Consider the following 18536-nt stretch of genomic DNA (forward strand, 5'->3'; position numbering starts at 1 on the left):
CTGGTGCAGGACAGGTGTGATATGTGACTGGTAGGATATACTGGTCAGGACCCGCGCCCCTGCATTCTGGACCAGTTGTAGTTTCCAGATCAGGCCCAGGGGTAGCCCAGCATAGAGTGAGTTACAGTAATCTAGCCTGGAGGTGACCGTTGCATGGGTCACTGTAGCCAGGTCCTGGGGCGTCAGGTAGGGGGAAAGTTGCCTGATCTGACGAAGATGGAAAAATGCAGACTTGGCAACCGCCGTGACCTGGGCCTCCATCGATAGGGAGGCATCCAGGAGCACGCCCAGACTCTTCACCACTGGCAAAGTTGCCAGTGGTGTCCCATCCAGGGCAGGGAGCTGGATCCCAACATCTGGCAGCCCCCGTCCCAGCTGCAGGACCTCCGTCTTCACCGGGTTGTTTCAGCCTGCTCTGTTTCAACCATGCTGTCACAGCCTCCAGAGCTCTGGCCAGATCACAATACTTTTGCTGTCCGGAATAATCAAAAAATTTTTAAAGTGCCAGTTGCCAATATTTTCCATAGAGCCGGTAGGTAGGGAGTTGTGCACAGTGCTATTTATTCACAGTCCTCTATGGAAAATATTGGCAACTGGCACTTTAAAAAATTTTTGATTATTCCGGACAGCAAAAGTATTGTGATACATTTGTAAATGTTTGGACTCTGTATTGTTGCACTTCTAGACGATTTTGTATAACGTGTTCTGTATTTATGTCTATATTTATAGCACCTTTGCACTTTATAATACAGAAAATTAGATTACATTTTGGCTCTTATACTGTGGAGTCCCAGTTTGTTGTTTCGCTACAAAGCACTTAAAGGCATTAGACCAGTACGCATCTCCTGCTATGTTCTGTTGCAACAGCTGCATTCATCTGAGCAAAGCCTTCTAAAGGTGTCACCCTGCAAACAGGTAAAATCAGAAATTGTCAGCTCACATGCATTCTCTGTGGTGGCTCCCACATTGTGTAATGATGTACTGGTAGCTGTCAGGAAGGTCCCCCCATGTGGAAAATAGAATTGTTCAGAATTGCATTTTTGTACAGGAAACAAAGCTGTGATATAATGGATCAGCTCAGGAGGTGACTTTTATTAGGGAGCAAGTCATTCCTACACTGTTTGTCATGTTGCCTTAAACAGAGAGGTTGGCATGTATTGTTCTGGTCCTCCCACACTCGTAACTATTTGGCAAACCCAGCCCAGCTGCATTATTTTGTCTTACTCGGAATCCTTTGCTGTCAGATTAAAATGTTATCATGTCTTGTAATCTTCTTACTGATTGCCTAATGTTATCGTATTTTGTAATCTGCTTACTGATTGAAAGTATTTTTACTCATGCGTGTAATTTGACTCAGTAAAGGAAGTGACAACTTTCAGTTTGTGAGACCTGAGTGAAGTTGTTAATGACAGGACATTTTGGAGGTCATTCAATCATAGGGTCGCTTTAAGTTGAAAGTGACTTTACAGCACGTAATACACAATCTGCCTTGAGTCTCAGTGAGCAAAGCGGACTGTAAATGACAATAATAAAATAAATACATAAATAAATTGTGGTATTTGGACACAACTCATCTGGCTCTTGTTTTTTTCCTTTATTCTGGAGAAAATGCAAACTTCATTTTGTTAGTGGCTGTAGGTGGAGCATACATAGGGAGGCTTCTCCATAGCCATCATGGGGACAAGGATGGAGCTAATCTCCACATTCCTCCCTTTTTAGTCTTTTAAATGGGGGTTGTGGACTGTGGTGAGCACAACAGAGAAGTGAGGGGGAGTGAGAGGGCAGCAGCAGTACAAGCAGCGTGGGAACAGGGCGTGTTTTAAATTTCACTGGAAATATAAAACAGTTGATGCCATTCCTGCCCTTCCCACACCTCTTGCTGCTGCTGTGGCAGAAGTGCATTTATTAATCCCTTTCAGGAAGCCGCCACAGTCACAATAGCCTCAGCATTTCCTCGTAGGGCTCAGTCTCCAGACCTGATCATCCTCGTCACTCTCTCGATTTTGTCCACATCCTTTTTGAAGTGAGGCCTCCAGAACTGCACACAATACTCCAGGTGCGTCCTGACCAAGGCAGTATAGAGAGGGGCTATGACCTCCTGCGATTTCGACACTATGGCCCCTTTGATACAACCCAAGATTGAATTAGGGTTTTTTGCCACCGCATCACACTGACTGCTCATATTTAGTTTACAGCCCACTCTTACCCCAAGATCCATTTCACATATACTACTGCCAAGAAGTGTATCCCCCATCCAGTATTTGTGCTTCCCATTTTTGTGGCCCAGATGTAATACTGTGCACTCGTCTTTGCTGAATTGCATTCTATTCACAGCTGCCCACTTCTTCAGAGTACTCAGGTCTTGTTGAATTTTAATTCTATCTTCTTGGGTGTTTGCTACCACTCCCAATTTGGTATCATCAGCAAATTTAACAAGCAGCCCTTCCACTCCTTCATCCAGATCATTGATACAAATATTGAAAAGTACTGGGCCCAAAACCGAGCCCTGCGGCACCCCACTGGACACCTCCCTCCAATCTGATGAAACGCTGTTGACCACCACTCTTTGGGTGCGGTCCTCTAACCAGTTCCCTATCCACCAAACTGTCCTATGGTCCAGTCCACAGTCTTCCAGTTTGCCCATCAGAATGTCATGGGGGACCTTAAAAGCTTTACTGAAATCCAGATAAATCACGTCAACAGAGTTTCCCCGATCCAGTAAGCTGGTCACTCGATCGAAGAAGGAAACCAGGTTGGTCTGGCAAGATCTGTTAGGAACAAAACCATGCTGACTTCCCCGGATCACTGAGTGGTCCTTCAGATGCTTACAGATTGATCCCTTTAAAATCTGTTCTAATATCTTCCCAGCAACAGAAGTCAGACTGACCGACCTGTAGTTTCCCGGGTCGTCCTTCTTCCCTTTCTTAAAGATTGGGATAACATTCGCTCCTCTCCAATCTTGTGGCACATCTCCAGTCCTCCAGGAGGCCTTGAAGATGATGGACAGGGGTTCTGCAAGTTCTCTAGAAAGTTCTTTCAGCACTCTTGGGTGTACCCCATCCGGCCCAGGGGATTTGTATTCATCCAGTGCAGCCAGATGCCTCTCCACATCCTCTCTGTCAATGTCAATTAGCCACTCAGGTGTCCTGCCACATTTTCTACTATCTCTAGATGTGCCTGAGTTCTTCAGGGAGAAAACAGAGGCAAAAAAGTCATTAAGCCTGTCTGCTTTTTCTCTGTCCTGCATCAGAGTTTCTCCATCTACTCCCAACAGTGGTCCAATTGCCTCTTTTACCTTGTGTTTGTTTCTCACATATCTGTAGAAGTTTTTCTTATTGTAGCGAGACCTCCTGGCCAGACCCAGCTTGTACTGAGCTTTGGCCGCTCTGATGGCTGATCTGCAGTACTTAGTAACCCTCATATACTCCTCTTTAGAGGTCTGTCCTTCTCTCCATTTCCTGAACATTTCCTTTTTCTCCCTTAGCTTGTTCTGGAGCTCTCTGTACATCCACATCAGTTTCTTGGAGCCCTTACCATGTTTCCGTCTTGCTGGGATAGTGAGGGCTTGAGCTTGCAAAAGTTTGTGTTTGAGAAGAGACCACCCTTCACTCGCTCCTTTCCCTTCCAGCACACTCCCCCACAGAATGACTCTCATCAAGCCTCTGAGTTCATCGAAGTTGGCCCTACGAAAATCTAACCTACGAGTCTGGCTACAAACTTCCTTGGCCACCCACAGCAACTGGAATTCGAGGAGGACATGGTCACTTCCCCCTAAGGTCCCCATAACCTTCATCTCATCTACCAATTCTTCCCTAATGGTTAATATCAAGTCTAGTATGGCCGAGCCCCTTGTAGCTTCCTCCACTTTTTGAAAAAAGGAAGTTATCGGCCAAGCAGGTCAGGAAATTGCGTGATTCATGACGCTTTTGCTGAGCCTCTCTCCCAGCTCACATCGGGAAAGTTGAAGTCACCCATAATTACAAGGTTCTGATGTCTGGATACTCTACCAATCTGTTCAAAGAGGGCAGCATCCGTTTGTTCTCGCTGGTCAGGTGGTCTGTAGCAGACTCCAACAATAATACCCTTTGTCCTTCCTCCCCTTATTTCTACCCATATGCTTTCCACTGGGCTGTCCACCCCATTCTCCATAACTTCTGGACAATCAAGCCCTCTCCTCACATACAACGCCTCTCCACCTCCTCTTCTACGCTTCCAGTTTTTCTTGAACAACTCATACCCATCCACTAGCATATTCCAGTCATGGGAATCATCCCACCAAGTCTCAGTAATTCCTACTATATCGTAGCCCTCTGTTTGCAATAGAAGCTCAAGGTCTTCTTTCTTATTACCCATACTTTGGGCATTGTTATATAGACACTTGTAGCCTTGTACCTTTGTTTGACCTGTCCTACCCAGGTGGGTCCCCACTGTTTTCACCTCGTCATTGAATTCACCATGTCGATCGTCCCCTTCCCCTTGCGGCATCAGATTGAAGCTCTCCTGATGATGTTCTCCAGGTTCATTCCAAATGTTTTCTTCCCTGCCCTTGAGAGGTGAAGCCCATCATGTGCTAGAAGGCCTTATCTAAGAAAACCTATCCCATGGTCTCAGAACCCAAAGCGCTCCTGCCGGCACCACCATCTCAGCCAACGATTCACCTCAAGTATGGTCCGCTCCCTGCACATTCCTCTTCCTATGACTGGAAGGATAGAAGAGAATACCACCTGAGCCCCCAATGTCTTCAACTGCCTTCCAAGAGCTTCATAATCCTCTTTAACTCTTGCAATAGTATTTGCAGCCATGTCATTCGTTCCCACATGGATCAGCACAAACGGGTACTTATCAGCAGGCTTGATGAGTTTCAGCAGTCAGTCGGTAATATCCTGAATTCTGGCTCCTGGCAAGCAACACGTCTCTCGGAATAGAGGATCTGGCCCAGAGACATGGCATTCCATACCCCTGAGCAGAGAGTCCCCGACGACTACCACCTTCCGTTTTTTTCCACTTCCATGTGGCCCCATGTCCTCTGCACACCCTCTTCCAGGTCTTTGCGGTTCTCCTTCCACTCTCATCTCCGTCACCATCTCTAGCACTTCAAAATGATTCTTGAGCTCAAGTGGACCAGAGTGTCTTCTTCGTCAATGGCTTCGGGTTTGTACCATGGATCCGAGAGGAGGCTCAGGAGATCGACTTTCTTTTTCTCCTTGACTTTCCTCTTCTTGGCTGTGCAGAGCCCCCAGGCTCGTCAATAAAATCCTCCCCTTCCTTGATCTCCTGAAGGGTGGTGATCCTCTCCTCCAGGCTCTGAACTTTTTCTTCCAAAAGTCTGACCAGCTTACACTTCTGGCAAGTGAACTCCGTCTTCTCTTCTGGGAGGAAAACAAACATGGCACACTCCATGCAGGTGACTGCGAAGGGGGCTTCAGTAGACATGATTGACTTCCAACTATGTACCCAGAGTACTCTCAGCAGAGTTTCGGGCCCCCCAGGCAGATCCCCAGGCTAAGAGCCACAGTCCAAGAGCCCTTTAGCTCTCGCCTCTCGCGAGGAGCCTTTTGTTTCAAAAGGTCACCCTGCCTAGCCCAGCAGGGCCCCAGGACAGTAGGGGGCAGGGCTTGTAACCAAGAGCAACAGCAACCAGCAGCAACCAGCAATTCACACAGCCCCCAACAGCCCCACACAGAACTTAACCAGAACCACTCTCTAGCAAGCTACACAGAACCCACTCACCCTCAGCTTCTCACACAGTAGCAAGGAAAGGCAAAAGGCAGAAAGAAAACAACCCCTTACCTTCTAGCAGCAGCTCTCCACCATGTGCTCTTGCCTCAGCCCAGTTGCCTCAACCCAGATAGATCCTCCTATCATGCCTAGTTTAACCCTGAGCTTAAAATTCGAAGTCAAAGTGATAGACAATGATATGTTCCTCCAACAATGTGTCAGGCGGGGTGGGGTGGGAGTAGGACAAAAGCAGAAGAGGGGGTGGGAGGAACCACATGCCCTGCTGTGAGATGTCATGAATGTATGCAAGGAGTTGATGTGTGAGGGGAAGGGAGTAAAGGCCCTTTTTAAATTTTATGGAGTGCACAGGTTGGATCTGGGGTTCCCCATTATTCAGCTCTACTGGGTCCAATGTAGCTTTCTTTAGGAGTGGACACACCACTGCCCACTTCAAGGCAGGGTTGATCACCCCTTCTTTAGGGGGACACATTTTCTGTCTCCTGGACCAGCCTGCCAGCCCCCCACCCCAGGCAGATTTAAGCAATAAGGAGCAGCAAGGGTCATACTGTACAAGCAGGTGGTAGGTCTCAAACTTCTGAGAATCTTGTCCACCTCGTCAGACTGAATAGGTTGGAAGGTATCCCACGGAAGTGGACAAATCGGCATCCGGGGACCGTCTGATCCTATCACTGCTAATGTAAAGTCCAACTCGGCGCAGCTGTGAGAGAGTTTATCTGCAAAGTGCTTAGCAAAATGATCACAGCGGGCTGCAGAGCAGTCCACCTCCTTCTATAGGCTGGAACCCAATAAGCTCTTGACCAGCTGCAAGCGTTCTGCAGGTCTACACTGTGGATGCAATGAGGGTGGAGAAATACTGGGTTTTCACTGCCATAACTGCCGTGAACTAGGCTTTAAATTAGACCCTGATGGACTAATGGTCTGATTCAATATAAGGCAGCTTCCCAAAGTGGGACAGAAGGGTTCTTGTGTCTCCTCTCTTGTTCAGATGAGTGCTGTACTGCTGGATGTTTTGAGATCTTACAGTTCTGCGGCAGATGTAAAATTCCAAATCAAAGGCATTTATGTTATTTTGGCCTGAGTGGAACACTTTAGCAGCAAATGCTGAATAGATGCTACTGAGACAACAGCGCAGACACGCTGACCAATGCAGAGTGTAACAGTTTATTTTACAAGCTATTGTACAAGTTCTAAAATACAGTGCTTTTCATTTAGACAAAAATAACAACTATGTTGGATTTGTTCTTGTGACATCTGGTAGGGAAGGTTCTGCTTTTCAGCTGGGCTATCCTAAAGGGGGAAGAAAAAAAATATGAGAAGGTAATAAATATTTTATTTGGGTGGCCTTGCTGACTACACCGCTCTATTTTTGTTCTACAACCTCACTGGTTACAATTAATCAGACAACGATTCCCACATGGAGGGTAGAAACCCACTTAGCCCACGCCTCTCAGTCCCAGAACCTTTCCCAGTGAGGGACTGAAATGGCTGACAATTTAAATAATCAGGGGCGAGACACCTTACAATGGGATGTAAACACGAGACTAAAGCTGTAGGCACACAAAATCCTTTTGTGGATGGCAAGGTTCTTTGGGAGAATCAGAAACTTCTGTGCCCCATCACTATGAAATACAAAGCTGCCTTGTACCACTGTACCACTTTGTTGTCTGCTCTGACAAGTAGCAATTCTCCTGGATCTTTCCCAGCAGCTTCTACCTGAGAATTTTAAAACAAAGATGCTATGTACTGCTCAGGGATCTCTGACTCTTGAAAGGTGATACGTTGAAAATCTTTTTGGTCTCTTAGGTGCCACTGGACTCAAATCCTGCTGTTCTACTTCAGCCCACCTAAAACTATCTACGGTCTGTTGTAATTTCAGGATAACTGCAGGCCCCACCTTGAGGTTGGTAACCATGCTGAGCTATGGGCTCTCTCCATAGAAATGCCTGTAGCATCTCTTTCCTAGCTAAACAGTTAAGCTTCACTGCTAGTTCTGTGACCATAGCAACGATCACTAAGCAGTGCATGGCGATTTATGCTGGCACAGAATATCGAGCGACAGGAAAATCCCCAAAAACTTGCGTTTAGAAAATGGGGCTTCTGCAGAGATTGAGGAAGTTTTCACTTTTTGCACTCTCTGCTTTCGACCAGTCCCAGTCCTCTTAATGTTACTGAAGCTGCGAGGTGGCTGGCTTGTGTCCAGTCCCTGTCTTCAGGGGAACACTCCACTGGCATAAACAGTCACCAGTTGCTAAGAAGGAGGTTACTACTGTATGGAAACTTGCAGAGGCACAAGAACTGAGATAATCTAAACAGAAGTGCTGCAAATGACAAGTCACACTCTGGAGTCTCATTTACCACTCTGGCTACTGTGAAGTAAATGATTTGAGAGTGCTGCTGCCAATTACTAGAACATGGACTGCAACTGGCTGCTGTGTTGACCATGTACATGAAGTGAATCTAAGGGTAGCGTCTTCCTCCACAGCAGCAGCATCCTCCGTGAGCCAGGTTGGCTAGCCTCCACTTGCCAAAGTTCTAGGTTCTATAGGAGAAGGACTCTAGCCCTAGTGGTGGCTAAATGGGGCTCCCTTTTGGAATACACAAATGACCCGACCCCCGTAAGCAGCTGGATGCTAAAGCCTATGCTCAACCTGTTGGCTGTACCAACTGTAGTGGAACAGAGTGAAACAGAACCAAACAAACTGCAAGTCAAAGACAGGTGGCAACTCTGAGGATGGCTGAGGAGGGTAAGGAGGACAGGCAGGGCTGAATATTGAAACGGGTAGATTATAACTGGTGGAAGTTGTCAAACAAAATTGCAAACCTTAATTGAGCCAGTTTTTTTTTTGTTCTCAGCCTAATCTACTTGATAGGTTCATTGTGAGGACAACATGGAAAAACAAACAGCCTAAGTTCCTGGAAGGATGGAATACAAATATTATTTTTAAAAAGCTGCACCCATAGAATGTTTTACATGAATATCTGGAATGGCATGAAGGTTGACATTCGCATATGAAGGCTGCCAACCTCCAGAAAATACTGTGAACATCAGCATTTACCGGAGTACGTTCCAGCTTGTCAGACACAAGCCGCTGAAAATGAACAATCCCATTCAGTGAGTGACTCTCAACATCCACTGGTGTATCCTGTGAGTTTTTTGGGACATCCACCAAATTTGCCAGGGATTGTCCATCTTCACCAGACATCCATTGTAACACTAACTGTGCAATCCTAAGCAGAATTCCACTCTTCTAGATCAATATGCTTAGAAGGGTAGGACTCTGCTCAGAGCTGCACTATAACACGTGTTAAAAAATGTAATGTAGGAATGTGACAAACAATTTCACAAATAGTGTATTATAGCGGTACACCCTTTGGGGAACTAATGGTGGCCACAGTGTTGCAAGGATGGGTTTTACCATTGTGTAACATGTGATGCACCCCCTGGGCATTTCATTCCACTGTTGCAAAGGGGCATGGTTGTGTAGGAGAAAGTAAGGGGAGTGAGCACATTCTTACTTCTTACGACTGCATGCCTGGAGTAGTATTTAGGCTGAGAAAGCATGTTGCTTGGAGTCTGTGATGCCGGCTTGAAGCCTCCCACAGGGAAATTCCTTTTCAAGCTCCAAATTCCTTCCAGAGCCACTATGCATAATATTAAAAACAACGTCCTCATTTTTAATGGAGCAACACTGCCATTTTTATGTGGGATGCAACGTAACTGTACAACTGCACGACTTAGATCCAATGGAACCGTCCGCACAAGGCGTTTGGATTTCTCCTGTTCCCTCCCACAAGCAGTCCCTTCCAACTCCTAGAAAAGTGACTCCTAGAAACGCAGTATGGACAAATAGGTTGGGGGGGGGCGGAGCAAAAAGGGGCGAAATCACTTCCTTGCTGCAGTCAGTGTGGCTTTTTTCCACGTGGGCCTCTCAGCTCCTGAAATCGAAAGGGGCTGCTTGAAGAAACGGGGAAAATCTGCACCCACTGATGGTTGGATCCAAGCCTAATACTGTTCAGTTACCTGGATGACATTTGAAGATCTGTGACTTGCACAAATTTAAATACTTAGCTTCATCTGTATCCCTTCAGTGGTACTAACTGAAAACTAACGAGGAGGAGTAAAACGCTCAAAGGTTAGAATAACGGTTTTCTGTATCCTGGGGCGCTTAGTTGCTCGTATCTGAAGAGGCACAAACATTCTCAAGGAGACCTTTGAACATGTTTCAGCGTATTGAGGAGGAAATCATAAGGAAACCTATCATTCACGTTCTGCACAGGACCTGACTCGCCACTTCTCCCTCTTTCCACAAAAGAGGCTTGTGTACTTTAAACCTATTTCCTGTTAGTTTAATAGAAGTGGAATTTCAGTGTGTTCTATGGCTAGCAGAATCAGAACGCATTTTACAAAGTAATCATAAAAATCTGAATTATTAGCATCTTTTTTTCTTGTTGCAAAGTTCGGCTTTCTTGGCACAAAATTGGGTCTTTTTAAATTTCAAGGCACAGCATACACAGTGTGGGAGAAGGATGTCCTGATCAGAGAGATTATAGAGCCAGCATGCTGTAATAGTTAGAATGGGAGAGCCAGGTTCAAATGCTCACTCTGCCATGGAAGCTCGCCGGGTGACCTTGGGCCGTCACACACACTCAGCCTAACTCATCTCGCAGGGTTATTGTGAGGATAAAACAGAGAAGAAGAGAATATTGTAAGCCACTTCGGGTCTCCATTGGTGAGAAAAGTGGGGCATAAATGAAGTAAATCAATATTGTTGTTGCAATTAAATTCACTTCAGTTTAATCCCTCACCATCCTGGCACTGATCCTTGTGTTGTTCTCATTAAAGTGTCTGCCTTTTTTCACAGAATTTACAGCCCAGGGTTTTTTCCTGGAAAATGTGAACCTTTCCTATAGAAGAGAATCTTCTAAACTGGCCTCAAACATATTTTAAAAGTCAGCAAAATCAGTTTATAAAATAGATTGAATTCTGAATCTTGATTCTTCAGTAGGAGCCACTAAATTCCACCTTTGACATGTCTCCACCATCCATGAAGGCGAGGCAAGAGAGGAAAGTGCAGCAGGTGGTTCTCCTGACTCTTAAGCAGCACACTGCAGAAACAACACCTGTTGAATGTTGCCCTGCTGGCCTGTTCTTAAAGGCATGGAAATCTTGTCCAGAATGTAATCTGGCATCTATATAATTTAGCAGTAGGTGCTGGGATGCGAAAAGAACTCCACTAATATGGTCAAAGGATGGGGCAGGTTTTGTCATACAATCCTGAAAGCCAGAATGATGACAGGGCTAGAGTGCTGGGCTAGGATCTGGGAGACCCAGTTTGAATCCCCGCTCTGCCATGAAAGCTTGCTGTGTGACTTTTGGTCAGTGACACTCTCTCAGTCTTTTCCAAATCACAGACAATAAAATCGAGGAGAGGAGAAGGATGGTGAAAGCTGCTTTAGGTCTCCACTGAGTAGAAAACTGGAGTATAAAAATCTTAAATAAATAAATACCATAATGTCCTAGCTGTTGATTATATTGACTTGCATTGTGTAATCCACCTTAGGTCTCAGTAAGAAAGGTGGACTACAAACAAACGAACGAACGAACGAACGAACGAACGAACGAACGAACGAACGAACGAACGAACGAACTCTGGTTTCTCTTCAGATCGCATATAAACAAACAAACAGCATTCTGCTTAAACTAGGGACATAAACTTGGAATAAGAACTGCTAAGTTCCCTTTGAAAAAGAAACAAGAGTGTACAGATTTTGATATGAGACTCCAGTGGTTTTGTTTGGGTTTTTTTGTTCCTCCTGCTTAGTCCCCCACGTTCTCTTTGAGGCCTTTTTAGGTGGTGAGCCTGAGGTCTCTAGCTGGTTGGCTTTACTCATGAATGCAAACTAATATTAAAAAGTCAAGATGATTACCGGTGTCAGAAACTGATTTAATGATTACAAATGCAATGAAAAGAGATCCTTTTGACCTTGTGCAACTGATAAAGGAAGTATACTCTTCAAAGAGAGTGTATAAATATCCTGACAGGTGGCCATACGCTCTAGTGGCTAAAACCCAAGGTAAAATGTCTTTGGATAGCCCTGGGAAAAGCCACTGGCCTCGATCCAACAGAAAGCAAATGCAGCATAGGAATGTTGCGTATATCTTTCCTCGGGCTGAAATGCCCCACACCAGGATCTGAGGCTATGCAGCTGAATTTACAACTGTCTATTTGAGGAAGCAAGGTAGTGGGTGGGAGGGGTACGTTAGCCCCCCCCCCTCTTTATCCTTCCCAAAGACGATTGTTATCCTTGTCAATGATGGGACTGGGATTATGCATATACACATCTGATCCCTCAGTGGTACTTTTCAGCCTGTGGGGATGCATTTACCTGTCAGGTTCCTCATCCAGCTCAGGATATACAAAGGAAGCTGTATGGCCACAGGTGGATCAGGCTGATCATCTCTCTGACTAACATACTTTACAACGGCTTGGAGAGTGGCCTCAAGTCATAAGCTGACTTATGGCGACCCCTCACGGGGTTTTCATGGCAAGAGACTATCAGAGGTGGTTTGCCATTGCCTGCCTCTGCAAACGTGGTCTTCCTTGGAGGTCTCCCATCCAATTACTAACCAAGGCTGACTCTGCTTAGCTTCTGAGATCTGATGAGATCAGGTTCACTTGGGCTATCTAGGTGAGGGCTACGAAGGCTTAGAAAGGATAAAATGTGAAAACACCCTGAACTCCAAGACAGAGGGTGCAGTACAAACAGAACAAGGCATGTCAAGTTTTCCTTTCTACAACATCTTACACACTTCCCCAAGAATTCCCCCAATGATTTTGCAGAATTTAAACCCAATCTGATGCTAAACAGAGTTACGCTCTTCTAAGCCCATTCACTTCAATGGACTTAGTTTAGGATTGCACGACTACTTTTCTAAATCCTTTTGTTTAGTTCTTACTTAATAAACATCTATGCTGCCCTTCTCCATTAAAAAAACAACAACAACTCCCCAGGGGTAGTTTCTTTGACTGGCCACAATGCTTACCTTCTGAAGGGTGCTTGATTCTGCAGTCATCTCTCCGGAAATAAAGCTCTTCTTCAAGCACTTCCTTCACTCTCCGTGGGGGTTCCACATATACAAATTTCTTCCCTGTTTTAGAAAAGACAATGCTATTGATGCCAGTGCATGTTAATGTGATTTGAAGAATAAATCTGTCAAAGAATTAAAGACTCCTGTGAGACCAAAGAATCTCCCTGTGAATGACGTTGCCTGCTGTATTCCTCCTTACCGCTCTGGCTGTGCCTTCTTCCAGTCTGCTTCTGCTGGGCAATTCTGTCATCTCTCTGCATAAAATTATAACTACTGCACTTATATATCACTCTTCTAGTCAGGTTAGTGCCTCCCTCAGAGCAGTAAACAACATCAGTGTTACTATTATCTCCATGATACAGCTGGAGGCTTACCTAATACCACCTACTGAGCTCATGGCAGTAGCGGGATTTGAACCAGCAAAGTGCTGATTTGTAGCCCAGATCTACGGGAGAATATGCAGCTATCAGAGGACACTGCTAGCTGAAGCTTTGTATAAATCTCTGCTCAGGATTGCTTCAGAAGGCACATCCAGACTCTTGCAGAATGGCCCTTGTTTGAAAGATGATGTCTTATTTGTCCACAAATGTATCTTAAGGACCAAGAGATCTGTAGCATAAACCCTTATGGACCAGATTTCACTTTATCACATGCTAGTGTATAGTTTTGTAAGCCACTTGTGAAAAAGGTGAGCTGGACTGTATTATCGGCCTCTAATCAAAAACTAGTTTTCCAGCAGAGCCATTTAGTGAACAGATGGGCCAGCGCTCAGCTACTACCACCAAAGAGATTTGCTAACAAACTCTACTGCCATAGGTTCCACTTCCTCCACATTTCATTTGCTTCTAAGTTAGCAACCAGAAAGCCAGTATGGCATGCCTGAGAGGGCAGATTTTGGACCACGGGCCTCTAGTTGCTGATCCCTAATTTAGATTTAAGATACCGTACTTATAAAAACAGCCTCAGAGCATCATATAATTATGACTTTAATGCTAGCATCCATTTCAAGTTGAGACAGATCCAGGTGTTATGAGAAAATGTGTAAGACCTCAAGACACTAATCAAATAATTCATTAAGCTGTAATCGACTCCTAACCTCCGATTACAATTTCAGGTCTACAGAATTTCTAGAGACACCCTAAAGATACAGAACTAATAATAGTTTAACTACTAGATAACAGCAACTGGAATTGCCATCAAGATTTTTTCTGTGAGTTTTTTTAGGTCGTTAAAAATCCCCAGGCCTGCACGTACTTCACATTAAAAAAATTCTGTAATAAGGTAATTCCAGTTCTGCCCCAAGTAAGGTTGAATTCTGCAACTCATATACATTATGCAAATTAAACTGAGTTGCCCCATTTCTCTTATTTGTTTCTGTTCGTTGCTGTTTACCGTTTTGCACAATGGTTTTGCTTATCATGGGCAGAGAGTCATCACCTGGTATATAATATCCCATTAAGCATTGTTCCTTTTTCGCGGCTGGCCTGCGCCTGCGCCGTACGAGAAAGGTTCATCAAGCCATCAAGGGACTAATTTTTTTTTTTTATCCAGGCAGATGGCAACTCTAATTTATACCAGAATACTGGTAATCTAACATCCCATCAGATCTCAAAAGGCCTTACATATAAACATACTTAGATGTATAAAGACTTGCTTTTTAAAAAATGTTATTCTCAGGAATTGGAATACTGTGCCCAGGACCTCTTTTTGCACTTTTTCTTCATTCTCAGGGAATCCTAGCATGCACACATGTCTGACATGTCTGACATGTCAGAAAGAATTCTGTTTGTTTCAAAAGCCTACAGAATATATAGCTTCATAGAGTGCCCTCTGGTGATAAAATGGGAGAAATTCAGTGTTTGCCTTTTCCCTCTCCTGTTTACGTAACATTTCCCGGGCCCTTATACATCAGAAGGCCACACATGCCAATCTGAACTCCTTGAAGGAAGCAAAGGATACATTAACTATTGGATGTTCAGCCTTCCACGATTTCATACCTGTGTTTTCAAAACTCTAATATCCCAGTCTAATTAAGTATCAATTATTTCAGTTTCTCCAACTAAGGCTAAGGCACATGATTTTTTGTTCTGAACTAAAATTGAAGACACACTTCACTCTTATGCAGAAAACAGTTTGTGTAGACTAATTCCAGAGAAGCAGCTCTATCAAGCTACTACTAATTCCTAAGCAGATCTACTGTGCAAGCCTAAGAAGAGTTATATCCTTGACGGTCTCCCATCCACTTACTGACCCAGGCCAGCCCTGCTTAGCTTCCAAGATCTGATGAGATCAGGCTACCTGGACCAATCCTAGTCCTTCTGAATAATTTATTAGATGGGTTATGCTGTCCGATGGAATTTTAAAAATATAGACTATACATGGGTTAAATAAAACAAATCTCTTGACTGACTTTAGTGTGCTGGTACCTGAGAATGCTTTTTTTAAAAAGACCAAAGCACTTCTATGTTGGGAATAAAATGAAACCTAAATAAAATGAAACTATAGATCATGATGTGTAACAATCTCACATGCACATATTGCCGTGTCTACGCATAAAAAATGCATGCTGGGATGTGGATAGCTACTTCAAGGGATGCATACCCATTTGAATGATCACCAGAAGTGACTATGATGGAGTGAGAACCCCACTGGGCTGGACAATTGCCCTGTAGAAATGGTGGTGAGTGATGGTGGGACCATAATCCTAAAGGTGGGCTACAGCCCTGAAAATGGGACAAGCTGAGGCCCCACTGCAATTCTTAAGGTCTCCTTGAAAGGGGTGAAAAGATGGTGGAATAGGATGTTCCTTATGAAAAAGGCCATAATTCAGTGGGGATAGGGTGAATGTTGACTGCAAGGATGGGAGAAATCCTGGAGAATGAAGACAATCTCTGAAGAGGGAGGGAAATGAAGTAATACAGGCAGCCGAACAACCACATGGAAGAAAATACTACAATCTGGTAAGAAGGTTGTATGTATGGGCTCTCTTCCTTCCTTCTTTGGAGTCATTGCCAACCCTATGGGAGTTTATTCCACTTGACAACTTCCCATAGGATAGGAAGAAAGACAGCCATATGTACAACCAGGGCTTTTTCTCTGGGAAAAGAGGTGGTGGAACTCAGTGGGTTGCCCTTGGAGAAAATGGTCATATGGCTGGTGGTCCTGCCCCGATCTCCAGACAGAGGGTAGTTTAGATTGCCCTCCACTCTGGAGATCGGGGGCGGGGCCATCAGCCATGTGACCATTTTCAAGAGGTTCCGGAACTCCGTTCTACCGCGTTCCAGTTGAAAAAAAGCCATGTACAACCATCTTACCACATTTTCTACCATGCAGTTGCTTAGCTTTTTGTATCACTTCACACATGGTGTACTTTTTTTTTGTTATGGGTGGTGAAGCTTATGGCTTCCCTGCCCATGTTTCTAGGTATTAACCTGGTCATCTATACTGACTCTACATGATAACCAACATGGGTGGTATAACATAGTATGGGATGGGCCATTATTTCCTGCAATTGTTAACGTAACAGCCCTGCTAGATCAGGCCAGTGGTTCATTTTATCCAGCATTGTTTTCCACTATGGCTGACCAGATGACCCACAATGGGGGCACAGCGATCAGTGCCTTCCCAAGTTGCTACCCCAAACCCAGCAACTGCGATACTGCCTCTGAATATTCAAGTCCCCTTTAGCTATCACAACTAATAGAATAGCTATAGGTGGACCTCTCCATTAATCTGTCTGATCAAAGCCATCTTATTGTATTTTGTTATCTGGGTGTTACTTGCCTTGGATACTGACTTGTGAGAAGAAAGCAAGGTTACCAACCTCTAGGTGGGGCCTGGAATCTCCCAGAATTACAACTCATCTCCAATTTCTCTGACGAAAAGAGTTCGGATTCTCAAAAGATCATACCCTAGGAATCTAATTGATCTTTACGGTGCTACTGGACCCAAAAATCAGGCAACAGAGATTAATTGCCCTGGAGAAAATGGATGTTTTGGAGGGTGGCCTCTATGACATTATACCCAGCTGAGGTCCCTTCCCTCAAACCCTGCTCTCCATATGCTCCAACTCCAAAATCTCCAGGGATTTCCCAACGTGCTCTAGCAGAAAGCCTTATGACTATTTCTAACAAACAAATGTATCACCATATCCTGTGGCACTATGTTCCACAGGATAATTATGTTTAAGAGAGAGAGAGAACTTCCCTTTGTAAACATACTTCAAGACAAAAGGAGAGGAGGTTCTGTAAAAGGGAATGGCAGCCCACCCAGGAGGAACACCTTCAGGGAAAGGGGCCTTATGCTAAGGGCAAAGCCAGCTGATGCAGAGATCCTGGGAGATCTCTAGCCACCCCCTGGAGGCTGGCAACCCGCCAGTGATCTTTTAGGCAGCATGCCTTGCAAGAAAATGGGAGCCCCATAAGGGTGCCCCCCCCCAGTGAAAATGAGTGGCTGATTCGAATGCCTGGCTGGCGTCAAGGGCTATTTCTGATCTGGCCCCCGTCTCTCCATGGCGGGAAGAGCCGCCTCCCTCCTGCCTACCCCGGTTTCACTCACAGGGCTGCCCCCCTTCCTTGTACTCCGCATAGATCCGGCTCCCCGAGTCCCCAGCCCCTGGCTCCACTGGCTCCCCGGCCGCTTCTCTCATGGCTCGGAACCGCTGCCGCCGGTGCTTCTGCCTCCGCCGCCGCCAACGCCAGCCGCACGCCGAAGACCCAAGCCAGTGGGACGCGCAGGCCGGTTGCCATAGGAGCCCGAGGCGGGGGAGGAGGACGAAGCGCAATGGGGGAATAAGGAGCTTATGACTTGAGCCCCGGGGGATTCGGGTTGAGCCAGGCAGGCGAGCTCGGCAGGGAAGGGAGCGGTGAGGAACAGCGCCAGGCCTAGAGGGAGAGAGGGCGGCAAGGCCCAGGGCCTAGTGGGGTTGGCACGGCAACCAAGCCTAAAATTCCCCCCGGAGCGACGCGGCTGAGCTGGGAAGCCAGCTGAGGCATAGCAATCTGTAACTCTCCTAAGAAGAGTTACTCCAGTCTAAACGCATTAATTTCAGTGGGCTTAGACTGGAGTATAGGGTTTCCAGCTCCAAGTTGGGAAATTCCTGGAGATCTGGGGTGTGAAACCTGGAGAAAGTGGGGTTTGGGGAGAGAAAGGATCTTGGCATGGCTTAATTCCATAGAGTCCACCGTCAAAAGTAGCCATTTTCTCCAGGTGAACTGATCTCTGAGCCTGGAGACTAGTGGTAATTCCAGGAGATCTCCAGCCACTACCTGGAGGCTGACAACCCTACTGGAGTAACGTTTCTTAGGATGGCTCTGTGAGTATACTTTATTTAATTTGCTTCAATTTCTATTCTGCCTTCCCCACACTGGCAGGCTCAGGGCGGATTACATTAAAACACATTAAAATTTATATTGCTCTACCTTATATAAAACCCAGAATGGGTCAAGTAAGCTGGCCATAATACATGGGAGTCAACGATGTTCCCACTTAGTTCATGTAGTAACATCCCAATTTCCCAGCAGAAATGGTGGGCAATAAGGGGAACAGTCCCCAAAGATGACTGTATCAGTCCTACACATACAAAATTAAACAGGAGTCTCATGATGACACCTTAAAACTAACATGTTTTAGTCCAGCATCAGCTTTTGTGGACCAGAACCCCTCTTCTCCAGATGTAAAGCAAGGTCCATTGGATTTGATGACAAAC

The 18536-nt window shown here is 45.4% G+C and overlaps 1 protein-coding gene across 1 annotated transcript; it reads right to left on the reverse strand.

Moving 5' to 3' along the window:
• Positions 1 to 6884: 6884 nt before the first annotated feature.
• Positions 6885 to 17701, reverse strand: C3H11orf97 (chromosome 3 C11orf97 homolog). Its single transcript, XM_054975143.1, has 4 exons — positions 17387 to 17701; positions 12785 to 12889; positions 9256 to 9381; positions 6885 to 7026 (listed from the first exon to the last, which is right to left on the reverse strand). The coding sequence occupies exons 1-4, from the start codon at positions 17475 to 17477 to the stop codon at positions 7022 to 7024; spliced, it is 327 nt and encodes a 108-aa protein (XP_054831118.1). The 5' UTR covers positions 17478 to 17701; the 3' UTR covers positions 6885 to 7021.
• Positions 17702 to 18536: the final 835 nt, after the last annotated feature.

Source organism: Eublepharis macularius, chromosome 3 (genome assembly GCF_028583425.1).
Source record: "Eublepharis macularius isolate TG4126 chromosome 3, MPM_Emac_v1.0, whole genome shotgun sequence".
Lineage (NCBI taxonomy): Eukaryota > Metazoa > Chordata > Lepidosauria > Squamata > Eublepharidae > Eublepharis > Eublepharis macularius.

What these genes read in the sequence shown, in the direction of transcription:
- C3H11orf97 (XM_054975143.1), bottom strand. Translation starts at nt 17,477, where the DNA reads ATGAGAGAAGCGGCCGGGGAGCCAGTGGAGCCAGGGGCTGGGGACTCG. An exon ending in CAAGGAAGGGGGGCAGCCCT is followed by an intron (nt 12,890 to 17,386) that starts GTGAGTGAAACC and finishes TTTCTAAAACAG; the next exon opens with GGAAGAAATTTGTATATGTG. An exon ending in AATCAAGCACCCTTCAGAAG is followed by an intron (nt 9,382 to 12,784) that starts GTAAGCATTGTG and finishes TATTATGCATAG; the next exon opens with TGGCTCTGGAAGGAATTTGG.